This window comes from Anastrepha obliqua, chromosome 4, assembly GCF_027943255.1.
Source record: "Anastrepha obliqua isolate idAnaObli1 chromosome 4, idAnaObli1_1.0, whole genome shotgun sequence".
Lineage (NCBI taxonomy): Eukaryota > Metazoa > Arthropoda > Insecta > Diptera > Tephritidae > Anastrepha > Anastrepha obliqua.
The window spans coordinates 102616638-102639514 of NC_072895.1; the positions used below are offsets into that span (position 1 = coordinate 102616638).

Below are 22877 nucleotides of genomic sequence, written 5' to 3' on the forward strand. Positions count from 1 at the left end.
AATTCCGTTTAGCAGTTCATTTATAAAAAAAAAACCAAAAAAAAAATAAAAAAATAAAAAAGTAGAGTAAATTAAATTTTATTCCTATGTACATAATAATTTTAATATTTATATTGTATATTATTACATAAATGGCGAATAACAATCGAAAGTGAGTTAAAAAAATAAAAATATGAAAACAAAAGTTAAAGCGAAATAAAATCAAATATTAATAAAAACACATCAAAATAATATTAAATAAATAGTCTTTCATTTTTGGTTTGGCTGAAATAATTTAAAATACCGCTTCAAAGCTTTAGCTACAAATTGCTTTGTTTTTGGTAAGCGTCCAGGATTAGCTAATTCATAAATGAATTATTGCAATGAACTCGTAAAGCGACAAAATTAAAATTTGAGCTGTGTTTTCAATAATGCGAATTCTTACGACAGTCGGCGAAACTACATTACCAAATTACCTCGATATATATATTGGATTCAATTAAGTGTTATATAATCACGGTGTGACACGAATTTAAGTCGTTCCCACTACAGTCAGTTCTACGTAACCGGAACGACTCGGATTTATATCCGGCCATGGACTGTCACTTCAGCACCATTCAGCACCACCCCGTATATGTATGGGGAATGTTTATGCTGCTACAACAACAACAACAACGAATTTAGGCTCTTCCCATTAAGCATGATACGTATGGAGCGACATAAAGCGCGCTGAATATTACATTTTCGGAAGTTGAAATAATTTATGAATAATGTTGAAGGTTTTCGTTTTTTTTGTGCTTGCAAACTTCCCTCCACGCGTACATAAGATTTAGCAACACTCTTTCCTCTAACGGTTAAATCGGCAAATGAGTACTACATGGATGAGCTTGGCGGATTTGCTTTAATTTTGCATTGAGTGCTGGTGTTAAGCTTTGGGTAAGGCAGTTGTAGGTTACTACAATAAAAAATACGAAAATTTATATTTAATTTAATGAAAAATTTGAATTTCATGATTTTGCAAGAGGTATGGATCAGGCATGTAAAGAATGCGAATTGTGTACTTTTTAGTACATTTTGAATGAATACATATACAAGTACTATTTATGAATTTTTAGTACATTTTTACTCGTTGTAATATATATAATTTTCACTTGAGTGAAAACGTATTATGGAAAATATATTTAACCACATTCACCATTTATATATTGGTTTTAATTTTTAAGTGATCGCTTGGGCTGCAAGAAATATGAAGCGTTTTGTATCAGATATTAGTTCATCCCAAATTGCTCGTAAAAATATAAAATACATGCAATACACAATAAGTGGCAACGCTCAGCGCTGTTTGGTGTCGAGTCGCAAACTGCAATGAGTGTCAGACAATAGCAAAAGAAGGTTGACAGTTATGTCAGAGAGTTCAAAATGGACGCAATATCTTTTGTGTTCCCATTCTTGATCGCGTGAGTAGCAGTGATAAGTTTTTACAATTTACTTTTTCCAAATAAAAAATAGAGATTGTGAAAAACTGAAAAAATGCCATTGAAACAGATTTTGTGATATATTGCAAGTAAATGGGACGAAAGCGGACTAAGGTCCAATGATATTCGTAATATTTCGTCCGCATTTGGGAAGTGCAGTGAATAGAAAAATGAACTGAAAATGTCTGATGGAATTTTGTAATACACCAATTGTGAGTTTTCTTTGTGACCTCACTTTTTGCGTTTCGGCATTCGTGTGCGTTAAGAACTATGCAGTATTGTGTATCGTGTGTTGGCATAAATTGTCAAAGAGGCTGAAATTCATAAAAAGTTTGTCTACCGAAGTAAACTTAAAATTGAAATTGCCATAGCCAAAACTGATACAAAAACCACGAACAGAATTGCAGTAGAGGGAGCAGCAGCCGCAGCAGCAGCAAGAATCTAGCAGTTGGGTGCGGGTGTTTGTATGCATGCCAGCTACAAACGAACGAACGCCTGGCTGGCTGGACACGAAACGCGGAGAAACGCAGCGACAAAGAAGAAAACAAGACAAGAAGAGAAAGAAGATAGTGCGAAAGATCGGAAATCGAGCTGGTGACAATTTGGCATTTTTTTTATTTTATGTTAACTTTTACCTTCTTTTTTCATTGCTGAAAATTTTTGATGGATTAGTTAAATAATGCAACACATATATATATATATATATACTTCCACGTATTACATGCTTGTGGACGGAGACAGAAATAGTGAAGTAATGTTCAAACGAATGTGTAACGCGAAAAGTCATAAATGTTGCAAAAATAGAGCGTATATTAAAAAACTTATACAATAAAAAATCGCTGTGGCAGCTGGCTAAAATTATACAAAAATAAAAAATAAACATAAAAACTCGATATAAATACAAAGCAACAAGTTTCGAAAGTGCCTAGAGACAAGGACAAATTTTAATTCCTTTGAAAAACATCCATCGTGATAAACGCGGATTATCGGTTAGCGTTTTGTCCGCTAAAATTAATTCATTATTAAACAATTAAGCGCCTTTACAATTTTAAATTTTCTGCACGACTTAAAGGTGTTGAATTATATGTACTGTCTTCATTTGCTTGCTGTAAGAAGCAACTACTCGGTCAACCAACTGCTGAAATTTAGGTAAACTTTTCTTGCGCATATATTTAAGGTGTCGAATTTCTTCATTATATGTATATTCTTTTCAGTAACATATTATGGAAAAAGGGAAAGTTCATGTCAAGAGCGAACAACGTGGCGTGCCTACACAATCACAACAGCAAACAACACCAAAGTTAGCTGAAGGGCATCCTGCAGCATCACTATCACCCGATTCGAAATTGTCTCCTTATATGGGAACGCATCACAATTTGGATCATTCGTTACAACAAACTTACTATCACCCGCAACGTCCATCATCCAAAACGAATCCAGCCAATATTTCGGAATGTGATACTGTCGGCAATTCGGCTAATGATGGTGTATTCCCTTTGTGCTATGTGTGTGCCGGTTATGGGGGTTGCGAATCTCTCCGCATACGTCCAAATCAAGAATGTCCAACGGAACCGTATTTTCCCTTCTTGGAACGCCATGAGCCACCAGATGGAGTTCCGAAGGTTACTCCTACACAAACGTATGTAATCGCTTGTATGCTATGCTATCGATCGCTGCGAGAGCAATGGAATTCATACGAACGGAAGAAGAAACCTCACTTGCAGCGTCTGTATCATATGAAACGGGTGGATGGCAAAAATTATATAGGCGCTGACATCCAAACACAGGGTGAATATGCTGCTCAGGTGCTCGGTTTGAGTGCCGATCACTTACAGCATGGCACATTTCATGATGATTTTGCTTACTTAAGCGGAGCACAAAGGACACCAAATCGCGCCGATTATGAACGGCCAGCAAATGTGGTAAATCAATATTATCCTGTACAACCCAACGAACCGTCGTCATCATTACATTATGCTCAAACGAATAATGCGCCGAGTAGTTCGTCGGCACAACAATACTGTGATTATTACAATCGAAACGTTAACGCGACCTTAAATGGCCAATTGACGCCACAACCAAAAGAAAAACACATTAGCTCCACGCAGTTACCTAAGACTGTGGCACATTTGAATGAGGAATCTTCTCCCAATGAATTACGTAAACCAGTTGGTAGCGGTTCAGCATTCGACTCATTATATATGAAATCGTCGTCATTTGCCCACCACAAATTCAAGTTGAGTCAGATTTCCTATATGAACCCAGCTGCAGCACGAAACGAATTGAATCCACCAAATGATGCTCAAAAACCTTCTATTAGCACAACTCCTGATAGTAAATTACAGCAGCGTCAAGATCGCATCAGTCCTTATGATTATGGTATTGCAACCGGTGGCGGAAGTCATTCTAATGCCCCATCTATGGCCGATGCTGATGATACTGGCGCAGCTTTGGATTTGCGAAATTCATCTAACAACATTTGTGAACCCTATATGTTATCATGTGGCACCTCGCGTCAAATGTTTAGAAATGCATCGCCAAGCAATGCAGCAAACCAAGTAGATGTCGGCATACTGGACCTATCAATGCCTGACAAGAATTCATTGACGGAGGTTTGTTATGTTTGCGGTGACGAGCAGCGGCGTGGCAGTCTCATCGAACTCAGTTCTGTACGTCCGAAAGACGTGAAAGGTCGGCATCCATACTTTCCCATTTTTAATGAACAACATCCTCGTCCACCACGTTCACGACCCAAAGATCCGCGTGGCATGATCCAAGCGTGTCAGTTGTGCTATGAATACCTTATACAACAATGGAATAAATATCAGGTAAGGCAAGGGCGAAGGGTAAACATAAGAATTATAAAAAAATAGTGATTGGTCTGGAGAATGCCCAGCAGCAATTCGCAATGTTCTTATCCTAATAAAGTACGGGTCATTAGCTATTACAGCAAATTGTCTTCATGTTCACAATGAAACCAGTAATTGGCGGTGAAAAGGTGCCTTATGCTATGACCCCAAGAAAGGGATTGTTTCGAGGGGACGAGGTGGGCCCAAAATAAAGGTGTTAGATGAGTAGTGAGAATTTAAGTGAGAGGTGGTTAGTATTGTTGTAATTGTAGTAGCATAAACATTCTTAATACATATTTGGGTGCTGCTAGAGTCCTTGGTTATATCCCGCGCCGGGATATAAAGGGTTTTTAATAAGAGGTGTAATTTTGATATTCAAAGAAAAATGCTATTTTTTAACATAAATGATCGGATGTTTATTTCATTATAAAGAGGAAGAAAGTGGAAAATAACATCAGGCAAATGACCACCACGACCACGCTTACAGGAAAATATCCTTTTCATGAAATTTTCCATAACCGATTTGCAAAGTGGCTGCCCTATGTCCTCGATAGCCTCACGAATTCCATCTCTGAGGTCTTGAATCGACCCTGGGTTGTTGGTGTAGACCTTCTCTTTCACGTAGTCCCAAAGAAAATAGTCACAAGTTTTTTAATCAAATCGGTGACCAATTGTGATCACCTCTTCGAGAGATAACACGGTCCGGAAACTTTTCCCGTAAAAGATCAATGATTTCGTTCCTTGTGTGGCACGTACCGCCGTCTTGTTGAAAATAAACGTTGTCCAGATCAATACCATCCAATTCCGGCCATAAAAAATCGTTAATCGTCTCTCGATAGCGCAATCCAATTCAAAATAACACCTGTTATTGGAAAAGCCTTTAGTTCCTTACTAATCAAATCAAAATGCCACAGATCATTATATTGTTGTTGGAGCATTTCATCAGGATATTCCGTCTGTTTTCGTGGACTCTTACACAAGGAAAATAATTATTTATAAGCGGCATAGTCTATTCAAGTAGGATAGAAGATCAATTGAAGCCGATCAGTATTCAGATCGGGCGTTTGGGGCAGACGTCCTCCTTTTCGGCAGGTATTGTTGAAATAGTCGAAAGACTTCTTTTGGAAGGAAAGCAGTCGTTGGCGACCCTCGTTTCCACCACAGGCGGTTCTACGTTATCAGAACGACCCGGATTTATATCCCGCCAAGGACTGTCCTTCCAGTAGCATTTCACAAACATTTATAAGGAATGTTTACGCTGTTACAACAACAGCAACAATTTTGAATGTCGCTCATGACATCCTCTCATAAATATAAAAAAGAAGTAAATATTTACAAGTTTTCTCAAAAAATTTCATTGAGAGAGTAAGTGAAAAAACTAAATTCTTAAAAGGTTAGCCATCTGACAGCAATAGTTGCTATTACTTCATTAAAAAATCCACATGAACTATGGAAATAGTGTAATGATACATAGTGTGCCAGGTAGCAATGCTATTCGTTTTCAGTACGCAGGCCTGATAGCTGAACAGTAAATTAATTTTTCACTCTACTTTGATTCGGCCTCATTTTTCAAAATATATTTTCGAAAATGAAAATAAGGAAGCTTCAAATATTATTACAGTATACAGAAATGCGCACTCGTTAAAGGTAGTGGCACTAGCACAACAACAAAGTTTTGTACATTAGAAATATCACGACAAAAGAAAGTAGAAAAGAAAAAGACGAACTATGTTTTGCAGCTGACATAAAGTTGGAGCTAGAAGCATACGACGGTAGTGCGAAACGAACGGCCTTTCGCAATTTCATTTTATGCTGACATTCGAATGTACATGGCGAAAGAAAAAACAAAAATCCGCTGATCTACCGATAACACCTTTAACAGATTCGCCTTACTTTGAATGATACTAAAGCTGCGATTAGCAACTGTTCTGATCAGACATAGGGGCATCTCTGTAAACGTAATCGTAAGCAGCTGTGGAATACTTTACATTTGTTTTGATATTTGCGATAAAAATTTTAATATTAGAAATGGTCGACGAAAAATTAATTGGCTTAGTGGAAAATTATCCGTGTTTTTATAACAAAATGCAAATGTTGTTGTTGTTGTTGTATCAGTATTAATTGTACTTCAATTTCAGCTGTTTATGGTTACGGCTTGACTAATCGACAACTGCTGTACTGTTACGGTTATGGTTATAGTTACGGCTATGGCGTTGTGTCTATGACACCACTAAGTGCAGTTTAAAGGGAAGGTAGTTTCATTTAAGGCACCTTTCTGGTCTAGAGATGTGAAAATTGAAGGCGTTGAAAATTGAAGAAAAACAATCAGTATCAATTGAAAATCTTTTTTATTCATTAGATCAATTCTTTATTTACAAAAGAAAATATTTTCAATTACAATAATAAAAAAATGCTTCCCCTGACGTAACACGTGCCACTGGCGTAACTGATTGGGCTGCTAAGGTACGTCTGAAAAAAAAAAATTCTTTCGATTATTTTTATCTGTTTATTGGAAAAACAAAAAAAAAATTCTTTTTTCTCGTTCTCGCTCTTAAAAAAAAATATAATAGAAAAGAGAGAGAGCCACAAGTCTACTCAGCACTTTTTGAGAAATTACCAACGCCAACTCGGAAAAAATAGTTTCGAGAAAAACACTGTTAACGCGTTTAACTCCAAACTGTGCTCGTTTTAAAGGGCTGTAACGTTTAAACTACAACGAATTTCAATATAAAAATTTGCAAGTATATTTTTGAAAGTATAAACTATCAAAACATGAAAAAAAATCGATTTTTTCGAAATTCTAAACCAGAAAGTTGCCTTAAATTTTTTTGACGGATGCAGCGGTTTTTGAAGTTTCGTAATTTATTCATGTTGCTAGCAGCGTTGCCACGTTGTTCTTCTTCTTAGCATCATAGTCCTTGGGGAACCATTGCTTCATACACAACCTTAAGTTAAGCGAAACTTAAGTCAAATGGTTAACGTGACTACTAATGTCATTATGCGAAAATACCTCCGTTTTTGTATCATGGAAAAAATCAAATAAAGCCAAGTTAAACATATCAGTTGAAAATTTTTCAAAAATAATTTTCCGTGATTGTTCCAACACACGGGACAGCTGTAAGGATACAGTTATAAAATTATTCAAATTTCCTGCTTTATCATTTTTACGGGAAATGTGGATGGAGACTTGTGAAGGGAGTGCACAAAAATTGCTAAAGCAATACAACAGATGACTCTTAGCTTTGAAGGAGGAGAGCTCAAGAATGGACTAAATCTTAAGAATGGATCACTCTCCCAAACTCAATACGAAGTAACTCCTACCTCTTAACCAGGAGGGCGACTTCTGACATGTCTGGAGGGAGTGCGTGTGTATCGCCACGTCACCCTAACTAATTAAGTCAATGAGGGCTACCCAGTAAGACTGAAATTGCCATCTATAAGGTATAGCTCCCATTTTGCTTATATCTGGTCAATCAGTGGTATGGGACCTATAACCCACAGTCTAATGATATCGAATATTTTTCGAGTGTACTTTGCTTGATTGTTGGGTATGTAGCCCACAAAAATTCATGATTTTAACTGTCTAGATGAAATATATTATGTAGTTATATTGCAAAACTTTGTATCTGAACAATCATGTGATATTTTGGAAAAAAGGTCAGATCGGATTTATAGAAGGTTCGCATAAGGCTTTTTTATTTATTTTTTATTTTTTATTTTTAAAAGCTTAAATAACAATAGAATTGCTAAATAAACAAAAAGATAACGCAGCGCTAGCAACGGAGGCTTTCGCCTGGCTGGTGAAGAATTCCTGGTTTATATACGTCGTAGAAGATCAGAGTCCTTCAGAAATTTATAGATTTTCGAAATGTTGGAATCGGAAGGGTTGATTAATAGCGATAGTGCATCATGACCGTCAAAATTCTGCTGTCTTTGTCTATCTAGTCCAGGGCAAAAGGCTAACAGGTGCAGGATACTGACTGCAGTATTACAAAATGGACACAGGCTTGGTTGCTTCCCTTGCAGGCTTTTATGAAGACATTTGTGGTTGGAATTTTTAGTTACCTGTCAAATCAACGTTTTTTTTGCAGCATGGTATTTTTTGTTTGTTTTTTGTCTGTGCATGTTTCATTCCGCACAACTCAACTGAGGACCAAAAATTTGTCAGAATTCAACATTCGAAAGACCTCATTAAAGAGGGGAGAAAAGACGAGAACCTCCTTTACAACATTGTAACTGGTGATGAAACGTGGTGTTTCCAAGATGAACCTGAAACTAAGCGTCAAAGTGCTGAATGGAAAGCCCCAGACGAGCCACTACCCACAAAATCGCGTTTGGAGAAGTCAAAAATCAAGTCGATGCTCGTTTTCACGATTCCAAGGGAATCGTCCACAAGGAGTTCGTGCCAACGTCCCAAACCGTCAATGTAATTTTCTATCTTGGCGGTTTGAAACGTTTGTTGCATCGCATTCATCGAATTCGCCCTGAATACCGCGAAGGAGGAAGCTGGCGCTTATTGCATGATAATGCACCAACTCATCGATCCACTCTTATGATTTTTTGACTAGAAATTGTATTTTAACCATCCCCCACTCACCGTATTCGTCTGATATGGCACCCTGTGGCTCCTACCTATTCGGAAAATTGCATTTGGCCATGAAAAGAAAAGTTTTTGCGTCCGTAGAGGCTATCCAAAAGGCTTGTACCGACATCCTTAAGGATATTCCGGTCAATGACTTGAAACACTTTCCGAAAAGCTTTTAGATCGCGCAAAACAGTGTATCGAGGCTAGAGGGGACTATTTTGAATAAATATACTCGAAGTTATAAGAACAAAGCGCCTGTCTTTTCTATTTTAGCTCAGTCTTGTTTATTTTGGACTTCACCTTGTAGGTTGCCATTTTAAAAGGGATCCTTTTTTTAACTCAAGTAGTACATCAGGAAAAAGTGAAAGCTAGGGATTTTATTTTAATGCATAAACTGCACGATTTGCACGATTTGACCGGCACTATTTTATATTGTATGGAACATAATTTCTGATAATTGATTGTATTTTTCAGCACGAAATATTTGTCAGTATTAAAAAAAAACAACTCTTTATCTAAACAGAATTACCATATTTTTCATTTAGTCAAACAACAAATAAGCTATAAAAAATCGTGAAAAACGATAATTTATTTTAACTGGTGTACATTTTCGACTGGCGCAAACAATTTACCAAAAACAAGGTTAATTTATGAATGTTTTTGTTTACAAAAAAATATTTAATTTTCAGTAAAATGTAAATTTAGCAGCTAAAGCAATTGTTTAACAAATTATAAAACAACCAGCACGTCTTATCTCTGACGCCCGCAGCTTACCGAACGCCTCATCTCCTTGAACTCCCGCCAGCCCACAGTCAGTAGAATTTGTTTCACATTCAAACACTTAGTAGAGCTCTATTTAAGAACAGCTGTGTGATCAGAATGAACTGGCATGTTCGTACAAATACAATAATTTCCACAGCGATTGTTAATTTTATGATTACAAACTCATTTTTGTTTAACTTTTATAACAACTTTGAGTGTTTGGAAATATTTATTTTATTTTTGTACAATGTCGATTCTCTCGTACATACATTACGTACATACCTATATACATACATATGTACAAGTGTGTGCCATATTGAGGAGTACTAGCATGATTTTGTATTGGTGTAATTGTGGAGCAGCACATTATTTTAGATTACATGAGCGATATGATGGGTTACTGTTATTTCTATTACTGCTTTCTATTCTGACACTTCGCTTCTGTTGGCGCTGAGTCCTAATTAAGCCAACCATTACACATACAAGTCAATTCCCACTGTTATCAGTTTTCCATTTGGATTTGGGTTCGAATTGCTCATTCTCCGCTACACACTCCCAGTCGTGTACGAAGCGTGCTTCTACTCGTTTAATACCGTCAAGTCGAGCGGTAGCGGTATCGTCGGTACTGTCAGTGTTGGTGCGGATGCGTTTCCGTTTCAAGTGTCTGTATTGCTGAATCAACAAACGAGGCAACTAGTTTAATTTCTACATACATTTGTAAATAAACAGTTTATGTGTAACTGCTTCTGCTGTGAATAATTAGATCACAGACGTCAGATAAGAAAGATAATAGACGCGATTTCGTAATGCAAGGCTGCAAAGCCAACAAAAACAATATTTTTGGTAGACTATTTTTAAATAGATAAAAAGCAAAAAAGCCAAAAAATTCAAATTCCGCCTTGAATTCATGTTTCCGGCGCACAAGTGTACTACTTACAATACATACATATGCTCTGACGAAGACTTCCCTGTCCTATGTCGTGTCCATAGATCACTGAAGAGCAATTGAAAATTTATAAATTCGTGCTCAATAAAAATTACTTTATATTCAAAAGTTAAAGCATTGCGTTGCACGAAAAAAACAAACTGCGGAATTAAGCTCCGCTTCTGAAAAAAATATCTATGTGTAAGTGTGTTTGTGTGTGCCTCTTCCCTTGGCTCCCATTACTAATACAGGGTGTATGAATAATAGTACAGAAGAATTACAGTTCCGTAGAAACTGAAACTGTATATGTATGTGAAAAAAGATTGTGTGTGACCCTTAAATCAATGCAAATTCGCAAGTGTTTATTGGTGTTGGCAATGGCAGATTGTGGTGATAAAGGTGCGATCGATGTTGGGGTTACAGCAAACACAGTTGGCGCAACGATAACACTTCGGGGAACAAACGCGACAGCAACGAGTATGCGGAAAGCGAAAAATTTACTGGAAAATGATAACTGGAAGGATTATAAGAAATTAAAAACTTACCTCATACTTAAAGATAAGGAAGTTGAGAAGGTAAATAGTAGAGGAAGGTATACATTTTATTTAAATACAATAAAAAAATAAAGCCTAAAGTACACTTAACAAAATAAATAGAAACTAAGCTAAAACAATAAAATTAAATGAAAAAAGTAAAATATCATAAACTGCATTAATCAGTAAAGAACAGTTTTTCACCACTTTCACCCGTATTTGTCCAAGCGTGACCGCTATAACTTGGAAATAATAAAGCGTGATTAATTTAGAGACGGCCGCTGTAGCCGAATGTGTTGGTGCGTGACTACCATTCGGAATTCAGAGAGAACGTCGGTTCGAATCTCGGTGGAAGATCGAAATAAAGAAAAAGGTTTTTCTAATAGTGGTGGCCCCTCGGCAGGCAATGGCAAACCTCCGAGTGTATTTCTGCCATGAAAAAGGCCCTCATAAAAATATCTGCCGTTCGGATTCGGCTTGAAACTGTAGATCCCTCCATTTGTGGAACAACAAAAAGACGCACGCCATAAATAGGAGGAGGAGCTCGGCCAAACATACGCGCCAATTATAGATATATATATATATATAAAGGGTGATTTTTTAGCTATTATCTTTTCAAACAATTGGTTTAAACAGCTGACGCACGTTTCGTGTTTTGTTTCACTGTCAAACATCTTCAGTTTGGTCTATAACTTAACCATGAATCGTCTTACAAACGAACAACGCTTGCAAATCATTGAATTTTATTATAAAAATGCGTGTTATGTTAAGAAAGTTTAAGATCCACTTTTTTATCGAAAAATTGTGTTCAGCGACGAAGCTCATTTTTGGATCAATGGGTACGTAAATAAGCAGAATTGTCGATTTTGGAGTAAAGATCGGCCAGAAGAATTGCAAGAGCTACCAATGTATCCAGAAAAGGTCACAGTTTGGTGGGGTTTATGGGCTGGAGGTATCATTGGACCGTACTTCTTCAAAGATGCTGCGAATCGTAACGTAACTGTGAATGGTGAGCGCTACCGTGAAATGATATCCAACTTTTTTTTGCCCAAAATGGAAGAGCTTGGTAGCATGACATGTGGTTTCAGCAAGACGGTGCCACATGCCACACAGCACGCGTAACACTGGACTTGTTGAGAGGCGAATTCGATGAACATTTTATTTCACGTTCGGGACCTGTCAATTGGCCACCCAGATCGTGCGATATAACGCCTTTAGATTATTTTTTGTGGGGCTATGTTAAAGCTCATGTCTATTCAGACAAGCCTGCTTCAATTAACGCATTGGAAGACAACATTAAAGCATTTATATGTGAGATACCGGGCGAAACATTGGAAAGAGTATGCCAAAATTGGACTAAGCGGATGGACCATTTGAAGGGCAGTCGCGGTCAACATTTGCATGAAATAATCTTCAAACGTTAAATTATGTGGACTGTACTATCGATTTAAATAAAAATTGCATGCATATTTCTGAATTTTATACGTGTTTTTTTTGAAAAACTTTCCTATAGCTCTTAAAAAATCACCCTTTATATACAATATATATTCCGTAGCGCCCATTTATTTATGAACGTATTCGACTTCTTCAAATATTTTGCTGCAGATGCTCGGGACATTTTTGGACCTTTATGTTGAAAAGGATTCACCTATCTGGGAGCAGTTTTATTTTGTTTTTATAACAAAACTCTAATTTCGAATTTTGGCGTACACGCAAATAGATAGACAAATCAGATAGACTGTATAATGAGACACATACATACATCGCTTGTTGGGAGTTTGGCCGAGCTCCTCCTCCCATTTGTGGTAAGCGTCTTGATGTTGTTCCAAATATGGTGCTACAGATGGATACAGTGTTATGCCACCTCCAACGATAGATATGTTTTATGTGGAGCTTTTTCATAGCAGAATACGCTCAGGGGCTTGCTATTGCAGCATAAGGATTGAACGACTCTTGCAGCGCGGTGGAGGACTGCAAGGGGTGTATATTGGCTATTTCATTTTGGGTGCAATCACGACTTTCACCCGTCATACGACAAACAGAATGTTCCACTATTCGAATGCACGCCCAGTATTTACACATACATATGTACATTTATTCTGGTTCGTTATTTCCGACTTATCAGCGATTTTGAAAATTTAGCTTTTAATTTTTTTTTGAAAATGAACAATGTCAAATGAACAGGTGTCGAATACTTATTTCACTTTTAAATCCTGCGGACACCCGTGCGCTTTCAGGCTCTACAAAAAGTTGATCTATTTTGAGTTCTGACATTAATGGTTTCTTTTAAATGAAGTTTTTTTTTTTAAGAGAAAAGAAAGAGCCGTATAATCCAATGGTTTATGTCTAAAACGAAAATATTGAAAGTATTTGCATATGTATTAGTAAAAATATGTTGTATTAGTTTTCATCATCCAATTGTAGGGCTGCACGCACACCGTAGAGAATACATCCATATTCTTGGCTGTCCAATCACTTTCGCTTATTCTTCCTCTTCTTTTTGTTTGTTTATTGTTTTTTGGACTGATGTGACAGCACTTGGGAGGGCTTGGCTTGTATGCTAGGCACATTGAGCAGGTAACATCAATATAGCAGCTTTTAAATTACTCGAAACTGACAATATTTGTTTAGAGGCTTTGGTATTTTCCGGAACAAAAGCAAAAACAAAATACAATGCTCTATTTGTTTTCGCTATACTGCTACTACCTGGTAAATGTGCCTTGCTTGCAGGTGATAAACATTCATGGCCACACTGCAATAAATTATTAATTTCAGTAGCGGTTTTCCCAGTTTTATTTGGAATTTCACAAAAGCGGCGAAACGAAAAAAAAAAACAACTATGATGTGAACGAAGGCTATAACTATATTGATTATGCAAATTTGTAGATTTTTCAATATAATGAAGATTCTAACAGTTTCTGTCAGCTTAGCTCAATACCACAAGGTAGTAGGTCTTTGATATTCAATGATTATTATACAGCTCCAGATCATCCTTCCACCTGGATGTTTATCGGACTTCTAAACATTTTTTCAATATCCATAACTTCTTCACTGTGCGCATAATATGTCAGAATTATAGAATATTTTCCCCCATAGCGGTTGCCCTCTGAGCATTACTTCCAAGTGTGAAAACTAAAAAAAGAAAATCCGCCAACGTTTTGTTCAGCGAAAGTTGTTAGGCAAATGCGATAGAGCTCGTTTCCACGACATTTGCTTCTACGTTACGGAACGACCCGGATTTATATCCAAGTACTGTTACTTCAGCAGCATTCTCCGTACATGTATAGGGAATGTTTATGCTGCTACAACAACAAAAATAATGATAGAAACCCATATGGATAGCTGGAAGAAATCTTGTACCTACCTTTAAAGGGCCCATATAGGCGTCGGGTTGACATCGTACTAACCTAGAAGGCTAGCGATGAAACTTTAAAGAAGCGAATGAGGCTGATCCTGTTATACTTGCAGGGGAATTGTATGTACCGGGTGTTTTTTAAGGTCTTGAGAACTTAAAATGATAATAGAAAAAAGAAATATTGTTGCGATGAAATGATTTTATTACAATTTATTTTTTGAATACAATATCCCGATATAACTTCTACTCAAATATGAACGAGACGTTATCAATAAAACGGTCCGCGGATGACATATGGCAAAAATAAATTTTTTGTTTTTTGGTAGGACTGTTATAAGCTTACATGGCAAATTTCAGCGTGATATGTCACATAGTTTGTTTTCTGTGCTACTGTAAACAAGTCAAGCTCGAGTGTGTTCTTCGAACTTAACGATGGAAATTCAAGTTGAACAAAGAATTTGTTTGAAATTTTGTTATTCCAACAAAATTTCGGCTTGAGACGCCTTAAAAATGTTGCAGACAACCTATGGGGACTCTGCTCTATCGCGTGCACGTGTTTTCCAGTGGTACAAATCGTTCAAAGAGGGCCGTATATCCCGTATATCCCAAAAAACCACGCCAGAGTCGCTCAAAAATTAAGGTTATGCTGACTGTTTTTTTTCGATTACGAAGGTGTGGTGCACTCGGAGTTCCTTCCGCAAGGCCGATCGGTTAACGCTGAATATTATTTAGGCGTTTTAAAGCGTTTGCGCGAGAACATTCGTCTTAAAAGGAAGGAGTTGTGGGACAACAAGTCATGGTTCTTGCATCACGATAATGCACCAGCTCACACATCACGTCTTGTTCGCGATTATTTGAACAAAAATAATGTTAATATCGTTCCGCAAGCACCGTATTCTCCTGATATGGCTCCATGTGACTTCTTCCTGTTTCCCAAGCTCAAGTTGCCGCTCCGTGGAAAACATTTTGAGACAATTGAAGTCATAAAAGAGAATTCGAAGAACCCACTCGAGCTTGACTTGTTTACAGTAGCACAGAAAACAAACTATGTGACATATCACGCTGAAATTTGCCATGTAAGCTTATAACAGTCCTACCAAAAAACAAAAAATTTATTTTTGCCATATGTCATCCGCGGTCCGTTTTATTGATAACGTCTCGTTCATATTTGAGCAGAAGGTATGTCCGTTGGGGCTACCATTTGCATGGTTCCTTCGAACCGTTCTATTTATTACTACTTTTTTCAATAAATCTGGCGCTAAACGATTAATGATGATATGTCGCCAAACCTTACTGTACAGAAATGTTAGCACATTTCACCATTCTCAGCTGTCAAACCATAGTTATCGATATCGATAGTTCTCCCTTCCACCCTTTATATAAAAATTGGATTGACTGAAGATAGCCCTGAGCCTTTCCGCCAAATATGCCGTTTTGTCTGTAAACGTTTGACTAGTGTCGCCGCATGTTGGTTTCATGCAATGATTCAATAAAATTGAAAAATATGAAAATGAAAAATTCTGCTGAACTACATTTACAATTTATTGCTTGATTTATTGCTGTTTTAGTTAGTTAGTAGATCTTTAAATATTGAATCGGTAGTGGAATTCTGTAATTCCCTCATTAAAATTTAATAATTATGCATAAAAGTAGAAATCATGTAAAAAATTAATACAAGGTGGCGCAAAATAAATCACCCTAACGGAAGATTTATAATTTTCCAAATCGCGTCTTATGCCAATCATATTTGACGCTTGTGAATTAAACAGCTCTAGTATCCAAAGAGGCATGCAAGGGAGCGCGTAAAGATTTCCATCACTCAAAATCATTTTTTTAATAAAAAATGTATGTAAAAAGAAAATGGATGATTAATTTTGCGCCACCTTGCATGTACAAGCATATTATCGACAGGTTGTTGTTATTATTGTAGCAGCATAAAACTATGCTCCAGGTGCTGCTGGAGTTAAATTTTTGAGCGGATTTTAAGCCTTTTGCATTCTCGCTCGAAATGCGCGATGTATTCAAAATACCTTGCGTCGGCAAGACTTTTACTGTTGGTTTTAATGCAAAAGGGGATGTTACAGGATTACCAAAATTATTTGATTATTTTAACAGAAATATTATTTGTTGGGGATTATTCCGCTCTTGGCGGAAAGAGAGAGTTTTTGTTCGCGAATTTTTCCGTTGAATGATGCAAATGGGTTAATTCGGGTGGCTCCTGCAGCGTTTACCCTTTCTTGAGAAATATCGATATAATGAACTGCTGATATTGATGATATTTTAGGCAGCCTCCTTATTTATATACAACTGTTGGAACGGCAGCTTTATTGATATTAACGAGGGATAGTAGAAATTATAAGCATACATTTGATAGAATTTGTTCTCAAGTACTCGCTCAAATTTTAAATTGTATTTCTATAATTTTAACTGAATCTAAAATAATTTTAAGTGAATCTAAAATAATTTTAAGTGAATCTAAAATAATTTTAAGTGAATCTAAAATAATTTTAACTGAATCTAAAATAATTTTTACTGAATCTAAAATAATTTTCACTTTCTATTATTTTTTTCAGACTGCTCAAACACCTGAAAATGAGCGCTCCTATACGCTTCGTAAGAAACCCACACCCGTCTCGGAACGCACCACATTTGTTTGCTATACTTGTGGCGGTGACACGCCCTCCTCACGTCTGCGGCTTGTCTATTGTTGTCCGAATGCTGAACGCGAACCTTACTATCCCTTCATAAAAACAATGAAAGCTTTCAAAAACGCTAGTCCAATCAGTCCACAGGGTGAGCACCGTTTTCGTTTACGCTCATCTATCTCGATTATATTTTTAACAATGACACTATTTTGTTCCAATCTCCCCACAGGCATGGTGCAAATATGTTCCTCTTGTTACGAAAAGCATTTATACTTAGCTGAAGGTGGCAATAATGCCACAATGGCAGCTGCTACCTCTACTGGGCGCGTATCTGGCGGCGGTCCTGCCGACAGTCTTGCTGGCGGTGCTGGTTCCGGTGCAATTTACAGCATGGACAATGACGCAAATCTCACCAGCAGCAATGTGATCGCAACAAGCGCTGAGGGTGTAGGACGTTACACACCGTCTGAGAAGTCATTGGCCAACTCGGATTCTACAAGTAATGTGAAATTTAAGGTGAGCTAAATTAACCAAAAATATTTTCAACAATATTTAATTTATGGCCTCATTGGCTGGTGGTGCTTATCAAATTTTAAGCTGATCGCCCAAATATTTGTGTGCTTAAATATATTTTTAAATGTATGTACGTATGGTTGTGCTTATTCCTAGATTAAAAATTCTGTAGCTTAAAATAAGTGCGCTAAGTATTTTTGCTCTTCTACAAATATTTATATGTATTTATAGGCACACAGAACATAAGTAAAAGTATACATGCACATACACGCACGTACATAAATACACACTTGCTTGTATGCCTTCAAAAGTACTGCAAAATAACACAAGTAATAAATATACGCATTAAATGCTCGGCATCAATATGATGAACAGTCACTTAAATTTATTTTTTGTGATAACGTCGAATGTCAATAAAGGTGCCTACGCGATGTAACAGAGGCTATCGCTCGGGGGCAATAAAACAGTCACCTTTTGCCTTATCAGGCCAAGCAGCCAACTCACATACACTTTATAAAAGTATCAGCAAGTCGCCGAGTCAGCAACAAATATTATTGGTAATACACGCTGTCGCGCTCTATTGAATGCAAAATGATTTAAAGATTAAGCAGAAGGAGAACATAACAATGAAAAAAAAAAAAACAAAAAAACAATAAAAGAACATTGACTGATGTAAAATCCGACTGACGCACGGAGAGACGTAAAACTAGAATGTTACAAAAATTCCGCTATTATGGGAAAAATACTAGTTGTGTGACTGCAGCACAATCCACGTAGGTGACGATAGTAAAGCAAACGTCCATAAATACTATCTAGTATATATGTACATATGTATGTATGTATTGTGTGTGCCAATGCATTGCGTTTTTTCGCACTGAAGGCCGTTCGTTGGCTAATGTGTATTGTAGTAGCCGTAGGTTAAGTAAGCGTGGTGAATAGCAGACAAATTTCGCATGAAGCATTGCTTTAATTGATGCTTGTCACTTTTATTGTATTGTGCTATTGTTTCTATTTTTGTGCGCTACCGATCTAATGGCAAGTGGGTTGACTGATTGCCGGTCTGTCTGGGGCGCGCTGGCGAGGCAGGACGATGCTTATACGTATTTGCAAATATTTAAAGAGTATTCATTATCAATATCACCAAATAAAATGTCAACATGTGAATAAATTCAAGTCAACAAATGTCACTGATAAGATAATAAACCTGGCTGTAATATTTTTTGCGTCCTTCGTTTTGCTTTGTTTGAACTCGTGTAGTATTTATTTCATTTCATTATGTTTGCAAATATGTTTAGAAAGAAGTGAATTAATAAAATGTTACAAAAAAGCAGAAGGTGCAAAGAAAAAAAAATATTAACATGAAAATATTATCGGCTTCACCCAGTAAGCAAGCAAATTTAGGGTCAGGCGGGCACACAAGGCTTTGTTATCCTGTGAGAGGCTATATACAGTTAGGGGGCTATAGACAGCCGAAAAAAGCGAATTTTCCAGAAACTTTTCTGGGAAAACTTTAAAATTTATTGGCATAAAAATTTGTACACATTTTACCTGCATTTTAAGACTTAGTATTAGTAAAAATATTTATTTGGAAAGGAGCTACTGCTGATCTCCGGGAGCTCCTCTAAAACAAAAAAACGTTTTGCGGTGACCACTATATCTCTAAACTGGATCCTCTGAAATTAAAAAAACCAAACAGATTTCGTTAAAGTAATAAATTTTTTTTTACAAAATGGCGGTTGCTCAAAAAAAATGGTTTATGTTTAAGAATTGTAATTGTTTATAAAAAAAAATATTTATTGGAGAGAAAAAATCTTCGATTAACTACTAAAAATATAATATATTTAAAAAGCTCGTGTTAAAATTTGGGACTAATCGGTTTAGCCGTTTTCGAGTAATGTTGGTCACCGACTTTAAAAACACCATTTTGAAAAAAACACGCTGCCGCTCCCTGTCTTGTACCTTCAAGCACTCTAAACGCCTTTTCAAATTTGCTTGTAACTTCGAAAATATTCACCGGAACGATATTAAATGTTCTGTGTGTATTCTTAAATATATGAACACTAAAAAAAAGGTAAAACAAAGATCGATTTTTTGAAAATTCTAACTGTATATAACGCCTTAAGTCCTCACTGGCTCTTGAGTGTATCGAGAAACTGAATCTGTTAGGAACGCACAATCGCATCCGACTGATTTGGGTCTCATGACACAAGGGATTAACTGGGAACGAAGTAGCGGACGTATTGACAAGAGAGGCTGCTGCCTCGGCATTAATAGGATCCGAGCCCTTCCTTGCTATGGGACAATCACGCTTCAAGAAGAAGCTTAGGAGTGAAGCGCTATGACTAAGGGAGGTTAGCTGGCACCAAACTATGGGGTTACGCCAGGCGAAATCCTTACTGGGGGCGGGTACAACCAAAAGAGGTTTAAAAAAACTCATAACTCGCTCCAAGGAAAAATTGAGAATGCTCACGGGCATTCTCACAGGCCATTGCAAGCTGCGCAGTCATCTGTATACAATCGGGATATGATCCACTGACTTTTGTTGTTTCTGTGACCAATCCCAGAAGATTCTAATGCACATTCTGCTTAAATGCAGCGCTATAGCGTGGAGAAGGTTGAGACACTTCGGGCATTTGCAGTCAGAAGAAAGGCACACAAGCTCAGTTCAAGCCAGCTTTATTTTAAATTTATTAAGGAAACTGGGTCTAGATGAGGTACTGTGATGAGTAGGGATCACAAAAGGGTATTAGGTCGAAGTGGGAGTCTCCAAAAAATCTAAATCTCTAAAAATATGGTGTCTTATCAAAAGAAAGTTGCCGCTTTTCTACTGGAATCATAAAATTTATTGTATTTGAAGATTTCCGCCAAAAAGGTTTCGGAAAAATATTAAGATTTACGTGAGCTGGGCCGATTGGAAAATAAATGGTCTTTCAAAAGGCGCGTGTTTTTGTTGTTGTTTTGAAATTAAAATTTTTTTAAAATTTAGTTTCTATAAGGTTTCACTATTCTCATTCAAAATACGGCTCTTAACAATTATTTGTGAAAAATGGCATCATTTAAATGCCCATTTTGAGCACGTCTGCAGGTAAAAACCGCCGAAAAGTCGATTCATAAATGCCTTAATCGAGTGTATTATAAATAAAATTTTTTTTATCACAAGCTTCACAGATCTACATAAAAATGTAGAAAACATGTATTAATGAATTTATGAAACAATTTTGAAGATAGTGACAATAAGGAGATTTTTGGGAGCCTTCTTATTATTAAATCTTTGGTGGCCTACGTAAATCTTAATATTTTTCCGAAATATTTTGGCGGAAGTCTTTAAATACAATAAATTTTATAACTCCAATTGAAAAACGGAACTGATTTTTATATAGAGAATGATGCCCCCTTGTACGAGGTCGAGCTCGGTCCATCTGCATGTTGTCAGAGCTGTTCATATTAATTTGTTTTGCGAGTTTCCCGTTCCGGAAAAAATGAAAAGTTCAAAAATCTAATTTTTTTTAAAAGCAAAAACGAAATGTTATTTAAACAAAAAATCAACATAAAATCCTACGCATTGAGATTCAATAAGTATGCAATAACTTTTTCTAAAATAAATAAATTCAAGCAATAAAATCTCGAATAAGTTAACTGGATTTTTACACTGCAAATTTCCTAAAAGTCTTTTTAAAAAATTTAAACTCAGATATTTCTTACTGTTTTTATTTGTTAATCTTCTAAAGGGTATCCCAATAGGAGAGATAATCTGTTTTGTGTGTTAATTTTTTAATTAAAAGTATATGGTTCAGATGGATGTTTTGTCTCGAAATAATACAAAAAAAAGGCTTTGCAATAGAGGTGGAAAGAAACCATCTTGACAATAATTTTTAGAGCAGTTAATGTTGACCAAAGCGCTTCAACATCGAATTTTTTTTAACACTTGCTAACACTAACCGAGATGAACTCACTTTAAAGAGTCCTTTGATTGTTTGTTTTCTCAGCAATCCGTCGAACAAAAATTTTTTAATTACGAAACCAACGGTAGCAGTAATTAATTATAATTACAATTTGTCTTAAGGAGTTACATGGGTTTCGTAGTTAAAAAAAGGCCTATTTTCAATATTTTTTTTCTATGTAAAAAATTACATATTTATTTAATTAAAACTTTTTTCTGTCTTATAGATACATATTTAAAGAATAATTTCTGAAATTTTCAAAAAAAAAAAAATTAAAACTCCTCCTTTGTGACGTCATTTCCGGTGACCCCTCGAAAAAAAGGTGCGTTCGCGTTGTCAGCATAACTCCTGACAGGATTATCGAAAAAGAAAAAACAAAAATAAGTGTTTTAGTTAAGACCATAAACTCGTGCTTGAACGAAGGAAAAAAATGTAAAAATTGGAATTTTGGCAGACATTTTTCCAAAAAAATGAAAATTTCGGTCAAATTTGCTTGACATTTTGTTTTTTTTTTAAATAGTTGTAATTGAAAAACAATCTTTCGTTCAAGCACGAGTAAATTGTATCTCGAACATCTATGTAAAATTTCATCAAGATGTTTGAGTAGTTTTCGAGAACATTTGACAACCGACTTTGAAAACACAGTTCCGAGAAAAACGCGTTTGAAGTTTTGAGTAACAATAAAAGCGGCTTGGAGCGCACGCCTTCCAAAGGCTGTATATCCGAAACTATTATTCGGATCGACTTGAAAATTTAGGATAATATTCTTGAGATGTTGTAGAAATTAATAAGCAAAAAAAAATCGATTTTTTGAACCCATGAAACCTATGTAACCCCTTAAACATTTTGATCCTGGTTATAAAATTTGAAAAGGCATACCAACTGGCTTTAAAATAAATTGGTCCGAGAGTTCTATAAGCGCTTGAGAACCGAAAATGATGTACAGCCTCTATAAAGTTTATTGTAAAGATAGAAGATAGTTGGGAAAACAGCCTTAAAAGTTTCTGAAAATTATTTCTAAAAACAAGCCAAGTTTTTGATAGAAAATTATATCATAAATATTTTGTTTTTTTAATTTTTTTAATATGAAATAAGTGGCTCTGAAATTATTGTTCCCAGTATTTGCTTAACTAGATATAAACTATATTTTTATATTATTATTATTTTTGTTTTTTTTTTTTAATTTTTTATTTTTTATATTTCTTTTTTAATTTTTGTTAACTTAAAAATTTTTTTTTAATTGTTTTTTTTTTAATTGTTTTTTTTTTTTTAATTTTTTGTTTTAATTTTTTAAATTATTTAACAAATAATTGCT

At 36.0% G+C, this 22877-nt stretch overlaps 1 protein-coding gene across 4 annotated transcripts in view; it reads left to right on the forward strand.

The window, feature by feature from the left end:
• The first annotated feature begins 1392 nt into the window (after positions 1-1392).
• LOC129246442 (uncharacterized) overlaps positions 1393-22877 on the forward strand; it is a 66472-nt gene continuing 44987 nt past the window's right edge. Inside the window, exons 1-5 of one of the 4 annotated variants that reach the window (XM_054885278.1) lie at positions 1393-2048; positions 2127-2603; positions 2669-4282; positions 17037-17256; positions 17338-17624. In XM_054885278.1, coding sequence (XP_054741253.1) covers positions 2678-4282; positions 17037-17256; positions 17338-17624 — 2112 coding nt within the window. In that variant the 5' untranslated portion in view covers positions 1393-2048; positions 2127-2603; positions 2669-2677. Of the gene's footprint in view, positions 2604-2668; positions 4283-10240; positions 11151-17036; positions 17257-17337; positions 17625-22877 lie in introns of those variants that run through there. The other 3 variants (XM_054885279.1, XM_054885280.1, XM_054885281.1) reach the window with 3 other exon arrangements.